Source organism: Gallinula chloropus, assembly GCF_964237585.1.
Source record: "Gallinula chloropus genome assembly, chromosome: 6".
In the NCBI taxonomy this organism is placed as follows: domain Eukaryota; kingdom Metazoa; phylum Chordata; class Aves; order Gruiformes; family Rallidae; genus Gallinula; species Gallinula chloropus.
Genome location: NC_140091.1, coordinates 654,577 through 682,299, shown reverse-complemented (window position 1 = coordinate 682,299; position 27,723 = coordinate 654,577). Strand labels below are relative to the sequence as shown.

Below are 27,723 nucleotides of genomic sequence, written 5' to 3'. Positions count from 1 at the left end.
GCCTTCCCACCACCAGAAACTCCCACTCCAACCAAAACCTTCACCTCCCCAAGCTCCCCGCAGTTGGGAACCTCACGATGTCCATCAGAGCAGCTGGGGGGGGACACCCCCAGTTCCCAGGGGTCTCCAAGCTGGGTCTGTCCAACAGCATCTCCTGAAGCAGGACCCAGCAGACCCTGTGCTGCCAGGTACAGCTGGCCAGCAGCTCGGAGGGGCAGGTGAACAGAGAAATGGGGCACAGACGGTCGGTGCTCGATGTGGCAGGTCAGCTTCAGTCGCTGCAGCTCGGTCCAAACGTAACCCGAGTCTCTGCAGCCACCTCAGTGGGCTCCAGACGAGGACACAGAGATCCACAAGGAGGGAACTTCAGAGTTTTCAAACAGAACCAAGACAAGCACCACGACTTGAAAGCTGAGGGGTGTTAGAGCCAGCTCTTGCCATGAAACCCCACTTCACGTGCCGGCGCTCGCTCGGCTGTGATGTGAGGGAAGAGCTGCCACTGGAACCTTCTCACCAGCAGAGAACAGCCAAGCACCTGCACATACCTGAGGAGAACAGGTAACTCCTCTGCCTCATGGCACAAGATACAGCATCCACAGGACCCAGCCATGCTGCTGACCTTTCTTTGAAATACACAAACCCTGTTAGAACAGGGTTTTAAGAGTGCTGTGCAGCATGCAGGGAGACTGGGAGGCACAACAGAGGGGAAAGGGGGTTTGCTGGGATGTAGGTGACACCCAGACACTGCAGCACTGATGGGCAGTGGATGCAGAGGAGGGCACAGGGGTCTGATGTGCTGTCTGCCTTGCAAGGTAAAGGGCATCTCTGCAACTCAGGAGCATCTTCCCCCAGAGAAGGTGCCCAGGGACAGCCAGGGACAGCTCTTCCCTCGTGGCACAAGCACTGTGGAGGTGGAAGGGGCAGAGCGAGTATCAGCATCCCAGAGCCCTGCTGTGGGGTGGGGATGCTGTCAGACACCCAGTGCTAGTGCAGGAGGAGTTGGTCACCAGCCTGGGTGTGAACAAACACGAGTGCTTTTACTTTGCCATTTCTCTCCCTGTAAGGGGGATAAAAGCAACAGACTCCAGCAACTTCCAGGCAGTGCACAGCGGATCTCTTGGCAGTAAAGCTGAGGAGAAAGTGAATTAAATAAAGCTGGTAGCTCTCCAAGGGAAGGGAGTTTGGAATGAAAATGAAAAACATCTCAGTGTAGGTCAGAACTGCAGCTCAGGTCCCACTGGAAAGGGAGCCAAAGCCCGAGGCAGGGGAGGCAGGCACAGACATCAAGGGTGATGAGAAACCAGGCTGCATGCAGACAGAGTTTAAAACAAGTTTCCCCACTGCTCAGCTCTACCCCAATGGTGCCCAGAGCATTGACACACCTATGGGGTGCATCTCTGCACCCCCACCCTTGAAGCTTGACCCTGCCCAAAACCACAGCACGATCACTAACCAGAGACCTGGACACCAGACAAGCCCTGGTGACCAGACAGGCCCTGGAGACCCACAGCCCTTGGGCCTGACAAGCCTTTGGATGACAGTTTTCTGACTCATTTTGCATCCTCACCATGGGCAGGTTTCTCCCAGCCACGTTCCTCACACCTGCACCTGACGTGCCACGTGTCAAAAGCTGATGAACATCAACACGTGACACCCTCTGCCTTCCCCAGGGATAAGTGGGAATCAGTGACACAATTTGTCACTGATGACCCCACAGTAGCTGTTGCCATCCCCAGGTCACATCCCAGGCACAGACACATCTTGTTACAGTCCCAGCACGTGCCTGGGGACTGGAGACAGGCCAGGTGACCACCAGTTCCCTCTGAACGTTGGTCCCCAGGACCTTGCCCAGCTCTTCTAAGGTCTCAGAAATGAAGTTTCCATTTCTTGCCTTATGCAGACCTTTGATGAAGTTGGCTAAGGTCCCCTGATGCCCTGAGACAACAATTAGCTCACAGCTATGCTCTTACCTGCTGTTGTTTAACATTGTGTGTCACCTTCAGTCCACAGCCCCAGAGTCTCACAGGTGACCAACCTTCCCTTCTCCTGAGATGATGGGGCAGGGAAGCAGGACCTGACACCGTGTGATACTGGGAAGAGGTGCCAGTACCTCCTGGGGACACTCAGCAGACACACTGCTGGTGCAAAGCACCTACTTCACTTATAGGGCAGCGGGGTGGCCTTGGAGAAGCACACAAGTTCGGAGAAGCAGAAGGAATTGGGATTAGTGGAGCTAATAAAGACGATCTCCTGGGATGCACCACATCATTTAATGTGCATGACAGAAGGGGAGAAGGAATAAGCTCTTCCCTATCCCCTTTAAGGACCAGGAAAGTAAGAACAAGCCAAAACTGAAACAAGGGAGACTTGGGTAAGCTGCTGCTGGAAGAGATTGCTCAAGGAGGAGACTGCCCAGGTGCTGCTCCTCTTTCATTTAGACGAAAAGGTTGACAATTCGAATACCAGTGTCTGCATCTGGACAGCAGCACCAGCCTGGCTCCACAGTTCCTCCTCCAGACTGACCAGTTGTGGTCTCTGAGGTCCTGGGATCATCAAGCATCAGAGCAGTGCCTGTAACAGCAAATTCCCGTGCTCATTTCCACAGATCCCAGCGCTGTGTGTGGGGTCACGTGCCCTTTCCAACACAAAGGTTACACTCTTCCCCAGTTCCAGGAGCAATGAACTCTCCAGGCTCTTGCTTACCCTAAAAGTGAGGCAGAGTACTGAAATTTGGATTAGTAATTAATAAAAATAAATAAATTCAAAAGACAGAAGCAGCACCTTTTTCAGACAGCTACCCTGTACCCCTCGGATGTGACCTGACCACACAGAGCACCCCGGGTGCTCCCCCCTCCGATGGCATTTCCAGGACAGAACTCCTCCCTGCTGCACAGCACATGGAAGCATAAGTCGGAGTTAGCGCTGAACAGATTGTTTGGGGTTGCAAAGACAGCAGCTGTCACAGCTTGACAGCTTTCCTGTTAGTGAATCAGCTTCACTGACAGCCCTTTTGATTGAAAACCACTGTTCGCTGACAGTGTGTTATAGCTGATATACATATGTACCTCACCCAGCGAGCTCTAAGAGCTCTGGAAGCTACTGCTCTGCATTAAAGAGAAGTGGAGTTTACATAAAGAGGTTTTGGTTCCCCCCCTGTCCCCAGCAATCGGTGGCAGATGCCAGCTGATGGAGACAGGGTGACCCATGCTGAGATGCGAGGGGCACACACGTACACGCAGCCGAGGTCAAGGGGGGGTGTCCAGCCAAGAGCAGCACTGCCACAGAAGCCCCTCTGGCTCTCAGGAGCTCTCAGGAAGTGCTGGAGATGGGAACAAAGCTCAGAAATTAAGTTATAGGCTAAAACCTCAGTGCAGCTCTGAACTGGGGGTTCCCAGGCCTCCTGCTAGCCCAACACAGGACACTGTCACCATCTTTACACGTGGTGAGCAGCAGGTATTGAAGCATCAGCTGCACAGAGAGGGGGTGGGTGCCCCATCCCTGGGGGTGTTCAAGGCCAGGTTGGCTGGGGCCCTGGGCAACCTTGTGTAGCTCCAGGCCTGGAGGTTGGTGTCCCTGCCTGTGGCAGGGGGTTGGAGCTCTGGGACCCTTGGGGTCCCTCCCAGCCCAGCCCAGGCTGGGATTCTGTGATCCAAAGCGCTGCAGCCCGTGCTGGTTCTCCGGGGAGCAGCGCTGAGAGCAGCCCTGCCTGCAAGGCACTGCAGCTTTCATCCCCAAGCTTGTGCTTGCTCCACAACTCTGAGGTCCAAAAACGGTCACATCAGCCTCAAAATAGTCTGTTTTCATTTGAGAAGAGGCAGAACACACGGAGAGCTGGCTTTATGAGTTATAACGCCTGAAGAACGATGCTGGCAGCTTCCCCTTCCTTTTGTGTCACCAGCACGGGTTTGGTTCCCACGACAGAAGGGGAAGTATCGCTGCCCAGAGCTGCCCCAGTGCCTGCAGCACGCCAGCCAAACTGCACAAGTTATTAAAACCTAATTTAGCAACCTCACCAGGGGACAACAAGTCGTAACAATATCATCAGAGCCCTATCAGGGCCTGGATGCCTGCTTGAGACGCTGAGTGCAGCCAGGGAAGGAGCAGAGGGGGCCCGGTGCCGTGTGGCATCGCGGCTGTACCGTGCACTCTGATGGACAGACTTCTTCTGCTGGACAGATTTCTCTCTCAGAACCATTGAGGGAGCAATGGCTCCCAATGGAGAGAACAAAAATAGATTCAGGGGACTAAGGATGTGGCAGGACTGACATCCCATTCACACTCATCATGACCCCAGTTGACATCACCAGCCACACCCCCTTGAGACCATCACCTCAGAGGCACTGAGCCTGCAAAGCAGAGGGAAGACTACATCACGGCCCAGCAGCAAGGAACACCACAATTACTAGGAGAAATATTGCTTTGCAACATGTTGACTATTAGGAGAAATATTTTAAGTAATTGTTTTTGCTGAAGAGCAATCTGGGCAAGTGAATGCTCCTGGAAGCTGAAGAGCCCTCCATTAATTTTGGCTCTAGTTTGGAGTCTAACACAGCCTGCTGCAGACTTCAAATTGCTTCTTGAAATGCATGAGCTCTTTAGGGATGAGTCATCTTCTATTAAGACTTCAATTTTCCCAAACTGTATTTTAGCTGGTATTTAAATGGATCACCTGGAGGCTGAAGAGCTCGCAGCGGTCCGGAGCCAGAAGCAGCCTCCGCTCCAGGCAGGACTGACTTCCCAGGAGAGCTCCTTCCCAGTCACTACAGACACTTCCTGGCTTTGCATCCCACCCAGTTTGCAGGGGTTAACACCCCACCTGGGGATGGGAAATTCTGGCACCCCCAGAGATGAGAGGGAGTCAGACACTCCCAGTGAGATGAGCACACTCCTGTCGAGCCCAGGAGGAAGGGCTGTGAGAAAGGCAGCTTCAGAGGCATGCAGAATCTTACTTGGACTTTAAAACAACAGCACAAGCAGACAAGTCAGCAGAAGTTGTACAACCCCCAGCTCCATTCATTAATATTTCCCACCTGCGAATTCCTGAGCCAGCCCCAGCAGCCTGGAGCTGCTGCACCCTGCATCCTGCCTGTGCCCTGGCCAGCAGCAGCACATCCTTCCCAGCATCTCTCACCCACGTTAGGGGACCTTGCCATGGTTGCCCTGTTCTCTGCTGCAGCACAGGCTCCCAGAGATGCAGAAGCATCGTGAAGAACACTTGCTGGTACACAGGGACCTGCAGCCACTGGCAGAGTGAAAGGGCGGTTGGACCCGATAATCTCTCAGGGTCCCTTCCAACCCCTAGGATTCTGTGTGCAAATTACTACAGGAATTTCTACTCCAAGGACTCATTTTCCTGGGGGAAAGGAACAGAGATTACTTCCAAACAGGTCATCGTGGCAGGCCTCAGAGTGAACCACTGCAGAAGTGACAAGTGACCAGCAGCACCCACAGGCTTCTGAAACAACAGAATCCAGATGGCAACAGCAACCTTTGAACAGCCAGGCCAGACACAGTGTCCCAGGTGTGCTTGAAGGGATCTGTTTGCACCTGCTTTAAGGGGTCCCCAACTCCTCAACCCAGCTCACAGCTGGGTGCTGGAGATGCTCCTCACACAGCCAAGGGAGAGCACTTGGTGTTCTTAACTCCAAAGTCCCTTCCCATCCAAAGCAAAGCTGGTCCCAGCCTGGAGCAGCATCTCCTCTGCCACCCCTGGAGCTGAGCAGCATCCATGTCCTGCAGCCTCCACGCCACCGGTCAGCCCGAGATCTTCATGGCACAGAGAGGCAGCTGGCTTGACAGGCTGCTGTCCCTACACGTCTGTGCTGGCTAACGTGGGATGCAGCTCCCCCAAAATCACTTTGGGGGGGGGGAACCCAACGAGCAAAACCAGCAGAAGCTTGACAGAGTTAGGCTGAGATTTTCTCTAAGCTGAAAAACACTCTCCTCTGTCAGAGGGACGTCCTGATACTCTTCAAACACGAGCTCTCCTCTCACGCTGCCAAGCCCGTGCTGATGTGCTGGGGCAGCACAGTGCCAGCTACATGAAGGAGCATTATAATCCAGTTTGTCACGCTCCAATATGAGCGCCACTCTCCAGAAAGATGCAGTAACTCTGCAGCAGTTTGCAGACCTCAGAGTAAACTATTGCACCGCCCAAAGAAATCAATGTTAATTTAGGAGCCAAATTGCACTCGAGTCGCAGGCTCGAGCTGTATTGTTTTAATCTGACTCCTGAAGCCTTAATAAAAATACCTGAAGGACATGAAATAACAAACATCACTTTCAGAAGAGGTCTCTTTCCCCAGCAGCAAGGGATTTTCTTCACATCGACCACGTTCTTCCCCCACCCCATCAGTGGAGATGGCGCTAACGAGACCACCAGTCTGTACCAAATGGGTAGAAGCCTCTCATTAGGCATCACTATGAGACAGGACATCGTGTGAGTCATACAGGGGATCTCACCCATGAGAACAGCATGCAAATTAAGTAAATAAGAAGTCTAATGATGAGCAAAACCAATAAACACCCCCTCAGTAAGCAAGCCCCAGCTCTGATTACACCGGGCACGTCAAAGTCTCCATTTTACAGGACAGCAGAAGACTCCTGAGAGCTCTTGATCCTACACAAAGGTCCCGACCCTGCTCCTATTTGGTTGAGTCTCAGCTGAAGTACTCTGCTAGCAGCTCCTCCCTGGGTGCCTGGCCCCACAGACAAACTCTGCCACTCACATCACAAGCCACGTTCCCATCGCCGCCAGCAGCTCGTCTCTCCCAGCCAGAGTGGGCGGCTCCCTCCTCTGAGATATTTCACCCAGCCATATGAAACCTAATTACAGCATTATTGCTCCACTCTGGGCTGCATTGTGTGCTGCTGGAGAGATGTCCTCTTCATTGCCCCTCCAAAGGCCTGCCTTTGTCTTCTTAATTGCAACAGCAGCTCGGGTAGGAGTTGCAGCCAGTGCCCCAGAGCATCTGCACAGCGCAGGAGCTGGTGCTTTGAACTGGGTTAATATTCAGCAATAAAAGGGAAAGAGTCAAGAGATGGTCTCCATGGACTAACAGTTCTGTCCTCCCCCACTGGTGTCACTCCTTCCAGAAGCTATCCCACCAATCCATCGTGGAGCAGTGCTATTCTCACCCTTCCCAGTGTTCATACAGCTCCAGCTGGGACCTCCTGCAGCAGCTTTGCAGGTGGGAAGCAGCAGAGGGAGGACACCATCCCTTCCCCAGGTCTGCAGCAGGTAGGACAAAGCTTCTGCCCAAAGCAAGCAGAACACTTCAGGGACATGAGGCAGCCTGACATGATGCTTTGAACACAGCTGATGCCTGGGCAGGGGTATCTCCTGCTCTTGCAGACCCACCACACAAGTCCATGGTGTGCACCTTCCCCCCCCCCCTCGCCCTGGTGAGACCCCACCTGGAATGTGGTGTTCAGATCTGGGCCCTTCAGTTTAAGGAGGACAGAGAGCTCCTCCAGCACAGGGCCACCAAGATGGAGGGAGTGGAACTCCTTCCTTATCAGGAGAGACTGAGGGAGCTGGCCTCTTTAGCCCAGGAAAGAGGAGACTGAGGGGTGACTTCACAAATGTCTATAAATACATCAGGAGGACAGAGCCAGGCTCTTCTCAGGGATGGCAACGATAGGTTGATGATGTCCATCTGGCTGAGGTTCATATGTTTAAAGCTGTAACATGTAGGTCAGTCTCTAATCCTAATCTAAGGATTCCCTGATCCCACAGTACCAGAGAGCAGCTGGCAGCTGCTGAGCAGCCCCAGTTCCCCCCAGCCATTGAGAGGTACATGTGCACGGAGCCTCTGCAGAGCAACCATCAAAGTGACACCTGGAGAAGCTAAAGACTAAACCCCACAGGAACACATCCAGGAGGGTTTGGATGTCTCCAGAGAAGGAGACTCCCCAGCCTCTCTGGGCAGCCTGGCCCAGGGCTCTGTCACCCTCACAGGGACAAAGTTCCTCCTGACATTCCCATGGAACCTCCTCTGCTCCAGCTGCACCCGCTGCCCCTTGTCCTGTCACTGCCATTGCTGGGAAGAATGTTCCTTCCCAAACAGAGACACCCACAACAAGTAACACTCTGACACACCATACACACTGTTTCAATTGGAGAAGAGCCCCTGCAGCTCCAGACACCTTCACGGGGGCTCCCTGGTCTCTCCAATACAGAGACTCCTGCTCTCCCAAAGCCAACGCTGACCTTACCCCCAGTCCTCACTCTCCTCAGGGATATCAGTATGAAGCTGCCCACGTGTGGCTATTCAAACCAGAGAGGAGCAGGGTTATTCACCTGGGCTTAGCCAGAAGCCCCTGACTCCTCCTCTCTGTCATATTAGAATGTGGGAGTCACACCAGCAAATTGCCCCGAGTAATGTCACACTTGGCACCAAGCAGAGGAGAAGCCAAACTTCAGAAGATACCTGGGCCTTGCCTTCCTGCTTCAGAACACCCTCACCCTGACTGCAGAAGCTCCCTGTGCTGAGTCTGGGATGAACTCCTCACCTGGCTCTCTGCAGGGCAGCAGCAGCTCCCAGCACGGTGCTCCCCAGGAAACTGAAGGCACAGTGATGTGTGCCCGGGTATGAGGAGCCCCAAACAACCCCTGAGCCCCACAATGCTTTTCCCCAGTGGGTTTAAGGTTACAGATATAATTAGGCTAGAGTGGCTTGTACAGTATGTCTGATTTTAAAGTAAAATCAGAGGATTCTGCATAACATTATGCAAAGTGCCATAGCAACAGTAAGGCAGGCTCCTAAGACATGCTAATGAGAGGCTGCTCTGCAAACCCCTAACCTGGCCAAGCAAAACACAAACACGCTGCTTAAAGTGCACATGAGACAGAAACAGGTTCCTCCCATAAAACCCCTCAGCGTAAGTACCCTGCCCAGCCAGGACACAAGCAGGAAGGGGGCACAGGATCTGCGAGGGAGGCACCTTTCCCAGCTGCTCCTGGGACTCCCAACCCTGCCTGGCTGAGGCCCCTGGGTGATGGATGCAGCACCAGCTCCAAGCACACGGACCCAGAACCACAGGCAAGGGAAAACCTGATGAAGGCAGGCAGCAGGAGAGGAATCCAAACCCCAACTCAAACTCAGGTGCTTTACTGAAGAGCATGAAACACGTGCACAGGAAGGGTGAGGGAGGCACAACCATTCCAGACACCGGTTTGACCAATTCCATGCCCACAATTAATGTTTTATACTTCAGGAAAGGACAATGCAGCAAGTACTGGAATAAACCAAACTGAAATAAACCCCAGCTGGCCTGATAAACCTGAAAACTGCAGCCAGGGGGTGGTGAAGCAAGCGCAGAGGTACTGTGTTACTGCTGAGGTGCAGGGCCAGTGCCTAACGCAGCCCCACGAACCCCCTTCTGAAAAGGGGAGGGCAGCAGGCTCAGGGAATGGCAAACCAGCCTGTTTATCTCCAATCCCCAGAACTCCAAACCAGCCCGTTTATCTCCAAGCCCTTGAAAGCACCAGGAAGATAAGAAGATGAGCAACCACCAACAGGTTCGTTAGGGTTAGAGGGTGTCAGGGCATCAGCTCTGGCACAGCAGATGCCACAGCAGTGCCTGGCCACAGCTCCCACTACACACAAGCTGGGCTTGGCCCAAAGCTCCTTTCCTGCTGTCTGGGAGACGTGCCCATGGGTCTGCTGCTCTGTCAGCTCAGCTGGCCACCAGCCCTGGCCTGTTTGGGGGCTGGGGGGGTGAAGGGGTTCATTACCACCCCTATTGGAGGTGAAAACTCTGCATTGAGCCTTAATTCTGTCCCTGAGAACAGCGAAGCCCTGGTCAGGATGGAACCCCCAACTGAACCTCACCCAGGAGCAAAGCCCACCCAGAGCAACCAGGGGTCAGCTGGACACGAGGGGCTTCAACCTCTGCCAAATCAGCCCAGCTGGCTGTGGATCGTGACACTGGGCCAACACCAGCTACTCAGGGGCTGGTATATGGGGTACCACAGGCTGTCCCACAGCCCTCCCACCCCCTCTTCCTTTGCAGCACTTTCAAGATCTGATGGGAAACATCCACACAAAGAGATGCAAAACATGATGGAGGAGCCTTCTCTCCATCAGGGGCAGGAGAGGTGCTGGGTGCTGAGCCCAGGCTGCACTACACATCGCTCCCTTCACAGCAGCTCCTGGCAGAAAAACCACTCAGGAGTCCTGGCTCAGAAGAGATGCCCTGTCCTGGCTGCCAGGACAATCCCAAGGCAGCCAGACCTACAGCCCAGACCACACCAGTGCTTCCCAGTGCCAGCTGGGCTTCCTGGGCACAGGAACTGTAATTTTCACCTCCCCAGTAGGCACTGGTGAACCTGCCCTTCAATTTGCAGCATGATGGGGCTCAGAAAGGCTGGAATTAAATTTGTGTCTGTTAATTTCACCTCAGTGGCTTTTTTCATCTCCAGAGCCACCGGATCTTAATTCAGCAGAGTCTGCAAGCTCCAGCTTCAACAGAGCTGATGAAGGTACAACCACAGCAAGCCAGACCCTTAGTGGGCATTACCTGAAGGATGGGATGCTGTGGTGCAGCCCCACTCAAAGTCCATGTTTAAGGAGGCAGCTGATGACTTTAGACACATTAACATACACACACCTCTCATTCTTCCTCACCTCAGCGTGGCATCGATGCTTCTGGAGAGCCCTGCACTGAGTACTGCCTGTAATACTCCTATAGGTTTATTAATTTGACATGCCTTCAACATGCTCAGGGATGGCAGTAATAAACCAGCAGCCAGCCAGCTGCCCTGCCACACGTACGGTTCCCACTGACATTCTGAAGTCCTGCTAACCCAGCCACTGCTTCATTTCAAGTGGGGTTCAAGAGAATCATCTATAAATCACTATTTGCTTTATGAAATGTAATGGAAAATGTTAATAAGATTTACTTGTGAAATGAAATTGGATTACATCTTATCTATTTTAACTTGATTTGGCACAGCATTCCCTCTTCATAAGCCAGCAGCCTCCACTTCTTTTGCCCATTTGCCCCCCATCCCTCCAGGATTCAGGCACACAGAACTCATCACTGATTCCCAGGCCACCATTTTTAAAGGGAAATTATGGGAGACAGACATAAATTAATCAGAAATCCTAGATTATGCAATATGAAGGAGTGTAAAGGAAGAGAAATTGCCAGTGAAGTCATCAGCGTGGTACTTTGAGCGGTGGGGCAGGCAGCAAGCCGGGTGTTTGTGTGTGGTTGGGAGTTGCCCAGCCAAGAAACCCAGAATTCAGAAAGTAATTTAAACCTGGTAATTTTCTTGTGCACGCTTGGATGAGTGAACAGCCACCGTGTGCCAGGAATATCCACAGTCAGAGCGATGCTTAGAGCCACCGCAGCCGCCCAGGGCTCATTGATACATTCTATTAGCTGGGCACAATAAAACCTTGATTTATTCTACACTTATCAGGCCTGCAGTGAAGAACAGCCCTTTTAATAGCAGCGAGACAGGGTTCAAAATCAGCAGGAGCAGCAGCTGAGGGATCTCAGTCACACAAATGCAGCGCTGTGCCACCAGCGTCCCGCGCGCCGGGCACCCCGTGCAAGGTGCCACAGCACAAGGCGCAGCGGAGGGACGCAGCCCTGAGCCAGGGATCACTTGGTCTCAGAGCACACAAACAGGAGGGGGATCAGCTTGTTAAAGGGTAACTAGTGCCCAGCAGACAAACCCCAGCTCTCCTAGGGGAATACCTGGCTTTTCCTCATGGAAAGCTGCCCTGCCAGGCCAGCTCCGACTGCAGACAGGCATCATCCTCACCGGGTCAATCACACACACAACACCCCTCCGTGAGTGGGGCTGCCCACACCGAGGGGCTGGAAGCAGAGCTCACCCCAACAGCATCAGCCACCCCAACACATCCCACCCAGTGCAAACAAGGCGCCCATGGGACAGGGTGATCTCTCCCAGCATCAGCCACTTCGCACGACTCCCTTCTGAGCACCACGAGCCATTCTGCTGCCTGGTCAGAAGGGATGAGCATCAGCAGCAGGGAGCAGATGCTCCAAGTGCTCCTCACTGTGCTGAACCAGCTGGGGCACAGCCCACAACCCCCAGCAAAGCACGTCAGCAGTTAGCTGATGGGGACAGAGCAGTCACGTACACAGGCTGGTCCATGTCAGAGCCAGAGCCTAGCTTTACACTGCTTCAGCTTCACCCCCTCCCCCCACCAGTTTTCTCTTTAGCTGTAAGAAATACCAAATAACGTCCTCTGCACATCCCCCCCCAGACCTGGGCACTGCCCCTCTGCAGCACAGTGTCACATCCACGCTGCAGCCGAGGATGCTGCCGGCTCAGCCCTGGTAGCTGGATCAGGACCCCAGCTCTGAGTTCAGGGAGGACACATCCCGTCCCAAGCCAGGCTCTGGTGGAAGGGCCAAGGGCTGGAGCAGAAACAAACCCCCACTGCTCAGCTCCAGCCCCAGAGCTGACCCTTCCCACCCTCAAACCTCACGTTTAGGTCAGGTGTGGATCCAGCTTTGACGCAAAGGGCTGCAGAGCACATGCTGCACGGTGCACTAAGCCTGAGGTCTGCCCTTGGGCAGTTCAGGTGATGCTTCTTCATGCACCAGGGCTCACACAGGTCTAGTTGCTGGCTCAGAAGTAAAGAGATTCCAGGAGCTTACCCCCTCCTCTGTGGTTTTTCTATGCAAACCCCAAACAGGCTCAGCCACATTGCCCTTCCCATGAACACTGAGAGCCCCACGTTTCCCTGTTCCTCAGCTCCCTGTGCCATGGAACACCACATCCACAGTATTTCCTTTGCTAAATCATGAGCAGAGCCAGCTCCCCATTCCTGCTGGTCCCCAAACGAGCCCCAGAGCCCAGCATGTCACAGCCCCCCACCCAGGGCACACCGAAACAAGTGTCTGCACAACGTCTCCTCCTGACAGTCCAACGTGCTGTGCAAACAGCAGTCACTTGCTCCACAGGACACCATCCATCCTGGTTCCCCCCCAACAGCCCTCAGGCTTTAGGGCACTGCTGGCTCTCTGGAACTCAGCAGAGCTGATGTAGGTGGAAACACAACAACGCAGGCAAAGCAGCCATGAGAACAGTGACAGACACTGCACGAGCCCCTCGAGCCACTCCAGGGCTGAAGTCCATCCTGGGGATGTGTCACCAAGGACTGGTGGCCCCAGCACACGGGCACAGACACACCAGCAGCAGAGGGGAAGCAGGATCTACCCTCACAGTTTGGTATTGTACACACTGGCAGAAGAGAACCCTGTTCTGAAGGTCTTGTACCATACCCAGCACTACCCAAAGCCAGTCCTGTGTCAGAAACATCTCCCCAGCCAGAGGCTCTTGGAAGGTCAGACCCCACGGGCTGCAGGTGGCAAGAGCCACCCTGGTGGGTGCTGGTGTTCCCACCTCCACCGAGGTCCCTACGGCAGAACCCGCTGTGCCTCACACCAGGGCAGCTGCACAAATCAACTGCCTGCTTGGCTGGGGACACCTCCAACTGCCACAGACACCAACCACCACCCATCACCCAAGCAGAACCTCACAGAGCTGCTCATCTCCTCACACTGCTGCACGACTGCAGCAGACAATCAGAAACCAACAGGCAACAACCTCCAGACTTACTCAGATAACTACTCAGAGAGAACTACTCCAAAACCAGAGTCCCAGCGCTGCAACACCAGCTGCAAAGCCCCCCGAGCTCCCAGCACTCCCACCCCCAGCAGACACAAGGAGGACTCAGAGCTCAAGACCCTTTTCCCTTCGTTTGGGCAGACCGGCTCACACACCGAGCGGCACACAGCACCCAGCCGCACCACAACGCCACCCTAAGCAGCAGCCCTCTGCATCAGGCTTCCCTTCCAAGTCACATCCCTCTTCTCCATCAGACTGAGCCATTAAAAACCAGCAGGACTTACAGTTTACTGTGACTTTCACTTTCTTCACGTCTGGGACTGAGACGTCGTTCTCGGCGCTGCACTCGTACTCCCCAGCCTGGTCCCTCGTGATGCCGTAGATGTCCAGGTACTGCCCACTCTCAAAGGGCTTTGCTGAAATGAAACACAGAAAGGAATCACTGGAGGCTGAGCACACAGAGCCTGAGGGCTCAGCAGCACCCCAAAAGCAGCTGGGGCAGGGGGGGTGGGTGTTGCTGCAGACAACACACACCCAAGGGGAGCCAAGCAGCCGCTGCAGCTTCTGCTCAGCGGCCCCAGCTCCATGCTGGGCTGCAACCCCCCTCCCCACACTCCTGGGGCTGGCCCAGGGTTCTCCTGACCGTGCCCCACAGCCCAGCCTCCCCCCAGCTCCCCAGGAGCAGCTTGCCAAGGCAGCTCTGTACCTGGAGGGCTTCACAGCATGTAAGGCATGGTCTGCAGGGAAAACCTGGCCTTAGGGCTCATGGTTTGCACCAAGATGGACATCTTCCCCGCTACAGCCCTCAGAAGCAAAGCCAGCAATGAGAGCAAACCAAGGAGACAGCCCACCCAGCCCATAAAAAGCAGCCCAGCCCATCACAGCTGCCCTCACTCTTCAATAACCACTCAGCCTTGTAGGCTCCACCAACCAGCTGAACATGCCCCTAAGGATGCTAAACAGCATCACCTGGGGCTCTCAGCCCCCACACCTGAGATTGAGATGTCCCGGGGCAGAGGGGTCCTGCAGGGCACCAGCATCCCAACACCTCTGATGGGCTCCCATGGGGTGAGGTGGGTGGTCATCCCCTGTCTTGCCCTGGGGGAAGAAGCTCTTTCAGGCTCACTGTGGGTATGTTGCACCCCAAGAAACTTTTCATTGTGCTAATTAAGGATCAAATACCAGTGCTCCTTTCCTGAAGGACCCAAGCCCATGGAACCAGCCCCTCAGCACAGGAACAAGGGTGTGAGTGCTGATGGAAACAGGCAGAGGCCATGGGATGGACACCAGGATGAAGATCAAGGGGAAATATGGTGTATCTGAGTCCTCAGTGCACCACAACCAGAAACATTAATTGTTTCAGAGAGCCACAACAATTACACGATTGAAAAGCTAACCAGGCCCTGCCTGACCAGAGACACAGCACACAGAGTCCCACAGCTGTCCCAGGCCCAGCACTTGGATAGCCTTTGGATGAACGCTGACTGCTCCCTGGCTCAGCATTCCTCGTTCCATGCCTCCTGAGCAGCGTGCTCCAGATGGGGGGCACATTATTTGGTTCAGATCCCTCAGGAGGCATTCAGCACAAAGATGGGCAGAAGGAGAAGTTCCATGTGGTTTTTATCTTAATATATCACAGCAGTGATGACTGTGCAGCCTGCCAACTGTAGGTGCAGGGGTTAAAAATCCCTGCTCAAAGTGTCTTCCAGGCCAGACAAGTTTTAATTGACAGTTAATAACTCTGCAACTTCTGGAGCAATCACAGAGACCCAGACTGGGGAGGGAGGAGGGAGCAGCAGCACTGCGCTCCCGCCCGTCACCGCACGGGAGTTCACTTGCTTATCTGCCTCTGGATTAATGTTCCCCAGTGCCCAGGGTTCAACACATGGGTGGCACCAGTGAGTTGGCACTCAGTAGCCAGCACAGGGTGCCGTGCCTGCCACGGGAACCAGCCCAGGGAGGCACTGGCCATGCAGAGGGGAAAGATAAGGCTGGATGAGGGGATGATGGTGAGCTGAACACTCGTAAAACACAAGGAAACCATGTATGGGAGATGAGAAATCGCAGGAGAATGATTTTTTTTCTTTCTTTCCCATGCTATTGGTATGAATAATTGCAAAATAAGAAGCCCCTTCTGCAAGCAAGGCCACTGCTGCTGTGCCCATCCCAGCCCCTGTCCTGCGCCACCTCAGCCGGGTTGGAGCAATCCCATGGGAAGTTTTCTCTCCCTTGCTTTGCAGAGAAGGATGCAGAGCCTGGGCAGAGTGGGGACCTTCCAGCAGGACTTCCACATGCCAAGAAAATGGCACAAACCACAAAACTCTCCTGTGTGTCAGGTAAGAACCAGGGTGAGGTTATGGGATTGTGATGCCCTGTGCAGCCAGGGGAGCCACGCCTGGGCAACAGCCTGAAATGCCTGTTTGCTGCTACCACCATGCCACACGATGCCTGACAAACCACCACACCTGTTACTCCTCAGGAGAGGACACAATTAAAACTCCCTCTTCTTACCACACATATGGCACCTGGCACCAGGTGCAGCACGTGCACCCACCACCATATGGAGCGGGTCTGAGGGCTTGGAGGGATGAGCTGTGCCAGGGCAGCACTTCCCTCCCCTGGAGTTACAGGGAAGTTGGGAGGAGGAAAAATCTGGTGCAAGCCCAGGATAGCTCTGGAAAACTCCTGAGGGCTTTATCTGAGCCAAGGGGGGTGGGGTTTTCATTCACCAGGACATTAAATAACTGCAGTACAGCCCCAGTTGCTGAACCACAAAACCAGTTCACAGAATCCCAGACTCCCAGACTGGTGGGGCTGGCAGGGACCTCTGGAGATGCCCCAGTCCCACCCCCCAGAGCAGGGTCCCCTCAAGCTGCACAGGACAGTGCCCAGGGTCACGGGGTTGGGATGGCTCCAGAGATGGATGGAGACTCCCCAACCTCTCTGGGCAGCCTGGCCCAGGGCTCTGCCACCCTCCCAGCACACAAGTTCCTCCTCAGGGTCAGGTGGGACTTCCTAAAGAGAAAGCTCCCTGTCCTTCAAAGCTTAGGACTAGTGTTTATGACCCAACCTCTGAGACACATCATCCTCCAGTAGAGAGTGAAGACCCTAACAGGACTGGGGAAGTGGGGAGCATGAAGCTGAGCTGATGCCAGTCCTGGTGCATCACGGACCTCTGAAGCCAGCAGCAAAGCACGCAGCCTGGAGGGATTCTACAGATTTCTCCAGTGGCTCAGGACCAAAGAGAACACATCCCTGCCCTTCCCAGGACACTGTCAGCAGATGCCACACGGAGAGGAGGGGCAGCAGGCAGCGATGGGGTGCAGCCCCCTGCTGATCTCCACACCCGTAAAAGCATCCTGATCCTGTACTGTCTCAGTCCATCACTGATCATCCCCGCCCTGGTCTGTCTCTGAAGGTTTCCTGGCTCATCTCCAAACCTTTCCAGCTCGGTTGGGAGGAACAGATGTTTGGGCTCAGCCCAGTAATGCTTCACCTGAACGAGGAGCACAGCGATCGCGCCGTAATGAAGCTGTTGCGGGCGAGATGAGTAATGATGGCATCGGGGAGGCACGTCACTGTCACTGCTGATCAGGGTAAATCATGGAATTACTTCACATGCTGCTGCTTCCACTCCTAAAGGGAACTGGCTTCACTTCTGGTCCAGCGCAGCCATAAATCCAGCCCCACTTAGGGAAGGTGGCTGCACATCGCTGCCACGCAGATCACCGGCTCGCAGGGCCAGGAGCTGCTGCTGCTGAGTGCACCACCAGCTCAGCCCCAAAGGTCACAGAGTCACAGAGCTGCAGGGGTTGGGAGAGACCCCCAGAGCCCATGGGGTCCAACCCCTGCCCAAGCAGGGTCCCTAGGACAGGGCACACAGGGCGGTGTCCAGACGGGGCTGGAATCTCTCCAGAGAAGGAGACTCCACACCCCCTGGGCAGCCTGTCCCAGGGCTCTGTCACACGTCCTCCAGGCTCTGCAGACCCAAACCTGGGAGCCAGGAAGCCAAAATCACAGATTTTAGAGCTTCCTGGGGCAAAGCAGCTTGAGTGAGAGGTCTGTCAGGATGGCAGTCCTGCCAGGCTCATGGAAGCGCCCTCACACTGGACTGTGGGTTATGGGGTTAGGGTTCAGTTGGGGGGGTTTGTTTAATTTGCAGCAATGTTTCAGTGTCCCCATTCCCTGGGCACTGGACTGAACAAACACGAGCATCCCTGTGTAGCTCCAGGCCTGGAGGTTGGTGTCCCTGCCTGTGGCAGGGGGTTGGAGCTCTGGGACCCTTGGGGTCCCTCCCAACCCAGACCAGGCTGGGATTCTATGATTCCCAGCAAGCCTGTCCCAAGCAGCAGTTTAGTTCTGGTTTCACGCTTAAACTGCTCTTAAACGCCAGAAGAAACCCCACAGTGCCTGGGATGTGTTCAGGAGACATTTCCACACTGCAAGATCCTCCCGATTACAAACCACAGCCCCAGGATCCTCACCCTGCTCTGTGGAATGTGTAGGTTCTGAGGACTCACATAATGGCTTTGCACAATGAATATTTATATAGTGGAAACATTTACATAAGACTTGGAGTTACATAAAGACTCCAGGCCAATAATTTATGTACCAAGTTAAAAAATCACCTCTAAATACATTTTACTTTTGTTCCTATTAATGGTTCACTTTATCTCCTGCTTGGGAAAAAAAGGAATCCGACCTTAGCCAAGCAAAGGCTGTGCTGATGCAAAGCAGATAATATTTGGGAATTAGTCTACATTGAATCATTTGTATGCAGAGATTTCAGCTGCTTATCTTTTAGGAGCAGCTTTGACAAACAATTCTGAAATATTCTAAATATGATTTGTTAATATAACTTAGTGCTGCACTCGGGGTGTGCTGCCTGCATGTGAGCCTCCTTAGTGCCACTGGGAATTCCAGGGGAACGCTGGTGGAGGTGGTAAAGTGCCCGTGGAGCTTGTGTGTCGATGGAGGCAGTGTGAGCAGGTGGAACTGCTGCAGAAATCTGCTGTTTCCAACTCTCTTGCATTTTGTTTTCTAATAAATCCCAGTTTGCCAAACTGGTATTTAACTGGGTTTGAGTGCCACTGGTAACAATCTGCACACCAGCACAGGCACCTGGGCTCCAAACTGGTAGGGTGCTACTGGAATGGAGGAATTCTTCTTGACTTGGCCAGGATGTATGCTGCAGGTTCGGTTTGTTTCCATCACATTTTACAAGATCTCTGGGCAAAATGTTACTTGGATCCTGTGTTCTCCCAGTGGGGACAGAGCTCTGTCCATTGGTCAGCCAGGGGACACCAAGGGACGTCCCTGCTGCCCAGGGAGGGGGTGTCTGCCCCACCCCTGGGGGTGTCCCAGGTGGGTTGGACGGGGCCTTGAGCAGCCTGGGCTGGGGAGAGGTGTCCCTGCTGGGGCAGGGGTGGGACTGGATGGGCTCTGAGGTCCCTTCCAGCCCTGACCAGGCTGGGGTTCTGTGGTTCTGTGATACTACAGCAGCTGCATTGGTGCTCACTCCTCAGCTCAAGCAGGTTTGTCCCGATGCAAGCCCTGCAAGGTAGCATTTGCAATGAGTTTGCCAGTCCTCAGCACTGAGGCATGTCAGAGCATCTCTGCCCGGACCTGTCCTGCCCCACCTGTGGCTTGGCCATGCTGGGTTCAGCTGGGGCAGCATCTCCCCCAACTGACAGGCACCCCTGGCTGTGCTGTTCTGGCTCTGAATGCCCACCTATGGCCATTGCTGCTGAACGTGAGCAGCAGTGAGCAGTTACTCTGTGAGTAACAGGGCTTTTACGGCTGTCACACAAGGATGTGGTGCAGAGAAGCACAGGCTGGGGCGGGAGCAGGGCCACGGGACGTGGGGCGGAGGAGGGCAGGCATGGGGGGTGCAGGTAGAGACAGGCAGGGGCTGCCACAGGACACCCCATGGCTGGACCCACCTCACCCACTGTCAGGTTTGGAGCTGGACACCGTGAGGTTGGGTGGTACCAGGCAACAAAGGAACATCAGGCAGATGTAGAAGCATCTCAGGTTTCCTCTGCAAGCAGCATGCAGAGGATGTAATTCCTCCCCAGGCAGAGAGCACTAATTCTCCCTTCCTGCTTGTTTTGCTCTCCAGGAGAACAGGAGCAGCTCCTTTCTGCAGACAGCCCAGTGCTTTCAGCCGTCACTCTGGAGCAGCACCACTGTTTCCAATAAAACTGTATTTGACATTTAGTTAAAATCCTTTTTTTTTGCTGCAATTGAATTTTCCCCCAGTCCCTCGGGGGGCACTGCAGGCAGAAGCCACTGTCACTGGCTTAAAGGTCACAAGTTAGTGCTGGGTTTTTGCAGACCTGGCTTAGCAAAGCCAAGCACTGCTCGGGGCCACGAGGCACGGCGGTGGCTGTGACACCCCACGAGTCTGCTCTGCCCTGCAGTGACATGGGATGCAGAGCAGTGGAAGGACCTTCCAAAATGGGAAGAGCTTCACTGCCAAACCAGTGCTCACTGGTGGGGCACCATCAAAGGACCAGTCCAAGCCCAGGTGGCTCCACACCAAGTCAACCAGTGGAGAGATGCTCCCAGTGTTTCCCTCTAAATGTTATGAGGATTTGGCAGGATAAATGGGAGCATTAAGCAGAAACTCTGCTCTAAGATGCCGTTTTGTTGGCAATTTTTGATGCATATAATTTAATCTGTTCAATAAAACCATTTTGATAAGCCATGCTGCATCAGGGCATAGTGATTCAATGGCAGTTATGTTCATGTTCATGTTTTTAACTCCCCTCCCCTCCCCAGTTCTAGACAGCCCTGTGTGTTCCTGGCTACTTCCTTGTTCAGATTTTAGCTGGAATTGTTCAATAAACATCTGCAGCCTGTTCAAAATAGAGATATAATTGTATTTAGGGCTGAAAAACTGAATTCTCTTTAGGGTGCCCTTACTTCTACATCCCTGTGTCAGGGCAGCAGTTTGGATTTCGCTCATCCCAGCTGGCATGTGCAGGACTTCTCCCCTCTGCCAGCCCAGCACGGCACACGCGTGGCAGGGCAGGGGAAGGGATGCTCTCGCGCTGCTGGGACCCAAAAACGCAGGACCAGTCAGCAGCAAAACGCTGCTGGGAGCTCTGGGAGACAGGTACTGGGGCTTACCGGACGGAGAGATGTGCCTCCAGGAAATGGAAGGCTCTGGCTTGCCCGTGGCCAGGCACACCAGGGTGACGTTGCTGCCTTCGTTCACAACCAGGTCACTGGAGATGCGAAATATCTTCGGAGAGACTGGAAGGAGAGAAGGAGAGAGCTGTGAGGGGAACAGGGCAGAACTGGGACCCCCACGTTGCCATTACCGGTGGAAACACGTGAGGTGGAGACACTGAACTATTTCCAGGGGGAAATGAGGGGCCCCTTTCAGTGCCTGTGGGGACAGGACAAGGGGCGATGGGCTCAAGCTGGAGCACAGGGAGTTCCCCCCAATGTGGGGAAGAACTTCTTCCCAGTGAGGGTGAGGGAGCCCTGGGACAGGCTGCCCAGGGGGTGTGGAGTCTCCTTCTCTGGAGAGATTCCAGCCCTGACCTGTCCTAGGGACCCTGCTTGGGCAGGGGGTGGGACCCCATGGGCTCTGGGGGTCCCTTCCAGCCCCTGTGAGTCTATGAATCCCCTCCTTGGGGTGCGGCCCCAGCAGCTCCCCCTGAGCCGGGCCAGGGATCGCACACCCGGTGACGGGCGCCGCAGTCTCCTCCGCGTTGTGCCGAGTTCTCCGGCAGCGCTGCTGACGGCTGCTCCCGTGTGAGGGGAGGTTCAGCCAGCTCCTGACAGTTTGTAAAGAGGATGACATTCAATTTTCCTTGTACTTTTAAAAAGAATGGTGCCTGTGACATCCTCCCCGTGTGTACTGGGGTCGGATCCGGTCACGGAGAACACTGAAACACAGTTATTTCTCTTGCTTTGTGCTGCTCTTAGGCTGAAGGCAGCACCATGGCTAAGAAAAGAAAAGATAAGGTGTCTTTTTGCTTTCATTTTCATCAGCAGAATTCCTCCCTACACCCCACTTCCACACTGTCTGTGCAGCTGGGCAGAGGAGAACAGAGCTGCACCTGGATGGAAAACAATGGCAAGTGTTAAAGGGAATTAATGCCTAATGTCTGCACAATTCCTTATGGGAATGCTTGGCTTCTGGTCATGTTACCCAGGGAGGAAAGGATTCCAGAGGGGATTTCTGTCTAAGGAAACACATCTCGTTACAGGGCTCATCTGATACAGGGGCCTGAGGGGTGTGGGAGGAAGGCTCAGCCCCACCATGGCTCTGAGCAGCGCTGCTCTCTGTGAGGTACAGTGAGTTCTGGACAAACATTGCTCCTTCCCTGACCAGAGCCTGACCAGTCACAGACACGAGCTGGAGTCAGACTGACGTGGAAACCCCCAAGTTCTCAGTGCTGGCTCATGGCAGAGACACTGGCAGGTCTAGAAAGCCGGGGAGGGACTTTTTAGCAGAGCCTGGAGTGACAGGAGCAGGGGGAATGGGTTTAAATGGGAAGGGGGGAGATTTAGAATGGATATTGGGAAGAAACTCTTCCCTCTGAGGGTGGTGATGCCCCAGCACAGGGTGCCTAGGGAGGGGGTGGCTGCCCCATCCCTGGGGGTGTCCCAGGCTGGGTTGGACAGGGTCTTGAGCAGCCTGGGCTGGGGAGAGGTGTCCCTGCTGGGGCAGGGCTGGGACTGGATGGGCTCTGAGGCCCCTTCCAGCCCTGACCAGGCTGGGGTTCTGGGATTCTACATACAGTATTTTTATTTAGCAGAGCAACATTGTCTGGAGGGAAAGCAAAGGTCTGGGGACAGCTGAGCTGTTCCAGGTCCCCAGAGCAGTGGCACTCAGCACCAGCCCCCTCTGAGGGTCTCGTGGGCTTGTACCTGAACAGGTATTTCTGAATTTGGATGGTCTCACAAAGGGGACAGCCTGCTCTGCCCTGCCTCATCCCACGACCTGTGGGGCTCTTCTAGGCACTCAAACACACCGAGCAGTTCTTTCCACTCCAAGAGATGATTTATTAATCAGATTTCTCTGCAGAAACCTGCCATGAACCTGTGAGTCGAGCTCCTTCTGCACAAGTCCAGAGGGGAACATGAACAGCCTCGTCCTACATGCCCCCAGCATCAGCTGTGCCATGCCAGGACCCTGCCTTGGGGTCCCCCAGCCCGTCCCTGCCCACACTAAATGTACAGCACAGACAGACCATCAAAAGGAATTCTTACTCCTCTGTGTGGAATAAGAATCATTCCTTTCTGTGTGGAAACAGAATTCTTATTCCTTTCTGTGTGGAAACCAAGCTGACCTCTAAAGGCAGCTGGTGAGGGGTCGCCCAGCCCGAGCTCCACACCCCCATCAGAGCAGGAGATCCTCAGCACCCCGGTGTACACAGTGGCTTCAACCACCCTACAATATTTGTAAAATATCTTCCTAAACCTGAGCTCCTTATTTCTTTATCCTTCACAAACCAACAGGCTCCCAGAAAGGCAGGGGGAGGAATCAAATAACTCAGAGCAGCTCTGCTCACGAGTAAATCCATCCCATCGACTGATGCTGTGTCTACCTGGAACTGTGGAAACATCTTCCAGATTAAGTAAATGTTACAGCACAAGATTTCCAGCAGCATTAAACTTCTTATCCGAGGTTCTGCACCTTTGAAGGTAGAGAAAGAGAGAGATTTGCTCCTGTTCTGGCATTACTGAAGCAGTGCCACAGAGGGATTTTCCACCCCTGACACCTAATGCTATTTATCCAGGGGATGTTTGTTTGCCTGAAGCTGGTTGCTGAGCACACAGGAGGTGGCTGGAGTGTGTTGGATCAGGCTGCCCGGAGAGGTGGTGGGGTCACCATCCCTGGAGGGGTTCAAATCCAGTGTAGCCACTCCAGCACGGCGCCTGAGCGGAACAGAACTCAGGATTTCCAGACTTTACGTGGCCAGGGGTGGCAGAGGGTAATTTAGGCTGAACCCAGGTAGCCACAGGCTCCAGAACATTTCCCAGTAGCCTGGCTGGTGCCTGTGTTTCAGAAGGCTTCTGGTGCTCTCCAGGCAGTCCTGGGGGATGCTCACACTGCCATGTCCAGCAAGCACTTTCAGCAATTAAATACCCCCTCGCTGCCTGGAGAGAGCATCTGAGCTCCAGACTGCATCCCCTCAGTTCAGCGTTCAGAAAGCAGAGCTCATTATGGGTTTGTCTGCCAGAATGAGCACCTCTCCTGCTATCAAGTGCCTTTCCTATGACTAAGGACCCGTACAAGGTGGTAAATCACCTCTTCACCTTCCTCTGCAGATGATTTGAGCGCCGTAAGCCCAATGTTCATAAGGCTTCCTAGACAGTGTTTGCTGCTCTCTTTTGAGGAACACCTGAATCACCCTGAGATGTCAGCAGGAGGTACAACAGCCTCCCAGGGGTCTTGCCAGCGCCGCGTGGAGAGGCAGACCCTGCTTTACCCAGCTTTATTTGCTCTGTCCCCACACAGTTCCCATCACCCAGCCGATTGCTCCTGGGATCCCTTCAGCTCCTGGGATCCCTTCAGCTCCTGGCATCCCTTCAGCTCCTGGCATCCCTTCAGCTCCTGCCGTGGGCAGCTGTGGAGGGATGGGGATGGTGTGCTGCCTGGTTGGAAGTACCACTCACCCGTGTGGCCAGAACAAGGTAAACATGGGGGTGCTGCTTCACACCCACCTGCGATTCCCTCTGGAGCAGCACTAGGGGAACCTCCTCTTCATTCCCTCTCCAAACCCACATCTGTTGTCAGTACAAATGGGTGCTCTGCAGGAGGGACCTGCTGCCTCATCCAGCAGCACCTCCAGTCTGTGTTCAGAGTTTCCCATCCATCCCCCACCAGTGGCTCACCAAACCTGCCTCTCCCCTGCCTTCTGAGAGACTGCTTTGGCCAGAGTCCCTGTCCCTGGCTGACTGATGCTGAGAGGCCCTGGGTCTCTGTCTCCTGCTTCCCCCCACGGCCTGGAATTACACATGCCCCTGTTCTCAGAGGTAGTTCAGTGCTGGGTCTCACTTCACAGCTTCAAGGACGGAATTACACTCCCACTTACACTCACACACAGAGAAATGATGCAGCACAGTAAAGCCCACAGCACAGTGGGGTGACTGAGGGCAGAGCTGCCTTTCCAGCTGCTGCTGCTTCTGGAATGTGGGGAAGGATGTTTTACATCCCTCCTGATTTAGAATTACCAGGTAGAAATCTGTGCCCTTGGCATAAGCAAACCCATCTTGTGACCCGACATGTGCTGCCATCAAAGCCTGAGTAGCAGGGAGACTGCAGCACGTCTGGCTGGACACAGAGGTAAAGGCAATCGAGTCCTGAGGGACATTTTTGTAAGGCAGTTACCACATCACACGGCACCCACTCCCCTTGCAGAGCACACTGGGACCAGCCCTGTCTCACACACAGAACACAGCCAGTCCCAGCAGAACAAATGGGAACTGTGGGAGGAACTGGAGTACAGCACAGAAGTGCTGCAGCTGGACTTGGGCAAGAGAGGTTTTTGCACCAGAATCTAAGGATTCCTCACCGTCCTCACCCCTCACGCTGCCTTAGCTGAACCTCCACTCCCTTTCCAACAGAGAGTGACCCAGCCTGTGTTCCAGGGTCCCTGACACCCAGCTGGAACACCGGGCTGCACCCCCCACCCCCCTGCCCACAATGAGAACTTGATTTTCTGTCCGACCATCATTTCACACTTCGGCAATAAACTGTGTGAGGGGGGAGAAGATGCTGCTTCCAGCAGCTCCACTGACTGCTTCTTTCAGACCAGGAAGAATTTGCCCACTGGCTGCCCTGTGCAAGCAGCTCTGTGTCTCCATGAGCTGGCAGCGTGCAGGGAGCCTGCAGAGCATCCGTCGCTCCCCACACTCCAGAGCCCCCCTGCAAAGCACACGGCAGCTCCGCGGTGCCCGAGCACAAAAGATGCTGTTTAGGGTCTGAGCTGCAGAAGGATTATTCACCTTCCATCAAAGGAGAACTGCTAAAAGCCACCAAGCCTCAGGAGCAAACCCCTTTTCCCTGAGGAGCCCACAAAGCCCCTTTGGGCATCGGGGGTTCAGCAGGGCACTGGCCTCACCGGGAGCAGCCGCCCACCCTGGGTACCTGCTCTGGGTACCTGGTGCCCCCCTCCCCGTGCAGGCAGCAGCCTCCCATGGGGTCTGCAGGGGCGGGGGGCAATGTGGTGCCCTCCCAGCACAGCCCTGGGAGGCTTCCTTGATTTCATGGCCTTGCTGGTATTGCTGCTGTGGCACTCAGCACAGGCAGGACAGGACCGTGTCTGGCATTCCCATGCAGGGAGCAGGAGTCTGCTCCTTCCAACAACACTCCCAACACCCTCCTTCAAACACATTTCCTGTGAGCTGGATGTTATCAGCCAAGGGACAAAGCCACACCGTCAGTTCTCCTCTGCAGCTCTGGAGCTGCCGGCCAGCAGTGCTTCATGCCCCCACCATCACACCCAGACTACGCCAGGGCTGACGCAGTTCTCAACGCACGCTGCTTGGTCACGGTGTCTGTGTCACATACCAGACAAGGGTTATGGGCAGGGAGTGAGGGACTCTGTGGTGTGATGGTTCCTCCCTAGTGCCGTGCTCCACAACCATCCCGACAGCAGGCAGGGAGCTCTGTGGAAGCCCCACCGTACTGCCACGAGCTCCCTGGGGACAAACCCTCCCCAGGCACAAACCCTCCCCAGGCTGTGCCAAAGGGATGCAGATGAAGCCTGTGTGGTTCTGTTTCCTTTGGAGGACTCTCACCAGGGGCTCTGCAGTGTTTCTAAGGGAGGATTTGGACCGTGACACGGTAGAAGATGGAGAATTTTCCAGACTTACACAGTGCAGATTAAGTGATTTTCTCTTAAGTATGTGCTTTGTTCATTTGCTAATTGACTGGGCTCTTCCTTAATCTAGGTTTTATAGCAGGGAAATTAAATAAAATCCAGTAGAAGATGCCTGTAAGTCTTATTACAGTGGCACTGAGCAGGTTGCATCATTTCTGTGTTTCCAAAACAGGATCAGGTACAGGCTGTGTCCCCACCATACACTCCCTGCGGCCACACACAGGTAATGCCACAGTCCTGCCCGAAAGGTGGCCCTGGAAAAGCATGGAAATGACCTGGTGCTCCTGAAAAACTGTACATGTAATGGCTATCAGTGACTTCCCAGGAAGATCTTCTCTCCCATGACAGAAATCAGCCTCTACAGCACACGTTTCTGGAACATCCCAGTTGGAGACAAGTAACGAACTCGAGCACATTAATTAGGATGCTGCCAATTTTTCTGCTGTTTCCCGGCTGTTAGGGATCATCACATCCAGATCCTTGAAATAGGTGGAATTTACTAATTATGGCTAGAATATACACACACCATCACAGTGGAAAGTCAATGTCTGATAAGATTCCAAGTGTTCATTTTGTGCACACACATCTTGTGATGCTGCAAAGACACCGACCTACGGGCACGTTTCGGCTGCAGCATCTGCTGTGCTGGGCTTCAAGGGCAGATTAAGCCCATGGCTGTGCTCCTCTGCCTCCCACCTCCCACTCAGCAGCTGGGAAGGGCAGAAAACAATCCAAACACAGCAGCAAATAAACCTTTACCCAGTGTGTGGATTAGAGAAACGAGTAAGCAACAAGAGTAACGAGCACGGGTGAGAGCAGAATGAAGCTCCCAAGGGAATTTGGAAGCACTTTTCCCTCAAAACACATTTAAATGAATACTTTCTCATTTAGAATTGTAGAAGGGACATTCGTGACCTGAGCTGTCAGCTGTGGATGCTGCAAAAAGTGAGGTGAAACACTGATCCCTCTCTGCAGACAGAATAACTTATTGCTCTGCTTTCCTAATATGCATATTGATCTCATTAGCTCCTATAGTATCTAGAAATCACTAACATGACATAAGAAATAGATTATTATTCTTCTCTTAATGGCTTGGACATAATAATTAGTTTTTATGACAAATGCATAGAAAAATTAAGATGTGCTTATGAGGGTTATTAAAAGCAGTGATGAACTCCATTTGCCACTAATTGAGAATCTATACGACTCCTCAGTCTGCAGTCATCAGAACCCCAGCAGCTGGGAAATATTCCA

General features: G+C 53.9%; 1 protein-coding gene across 1 annotated transcript in view; it reads right to left on the bottom strand.

Annotated features, from left to right (window-relative positions):
- NEGR1 (neuronal growth regulator 1) overlaps window positions 1-27,723 on the bottom strand; it is a gene marked incomplete at its 3' end in the record, with an annotated part of 199,670 nt that overhangs the window by 57,604 nt on the left and 114,343 nt on the right. The window contains exons 3-4 of the mRNA XM_084266054.1: window positions 20,753-20,878; window positions 13,903-14,034 (exon numbers count right to left, since the gene is read on the bottom strand). Coding sequence (XP_084122180.1) covers window positions 13,903-14,034; window positions 20,753-20,878 — 258 coding nt within the window. The remainder of the gene's footprint in view (window positions 1-13,902; window positions 14,035-20,752; window positions 20,879-27,723) is intronic.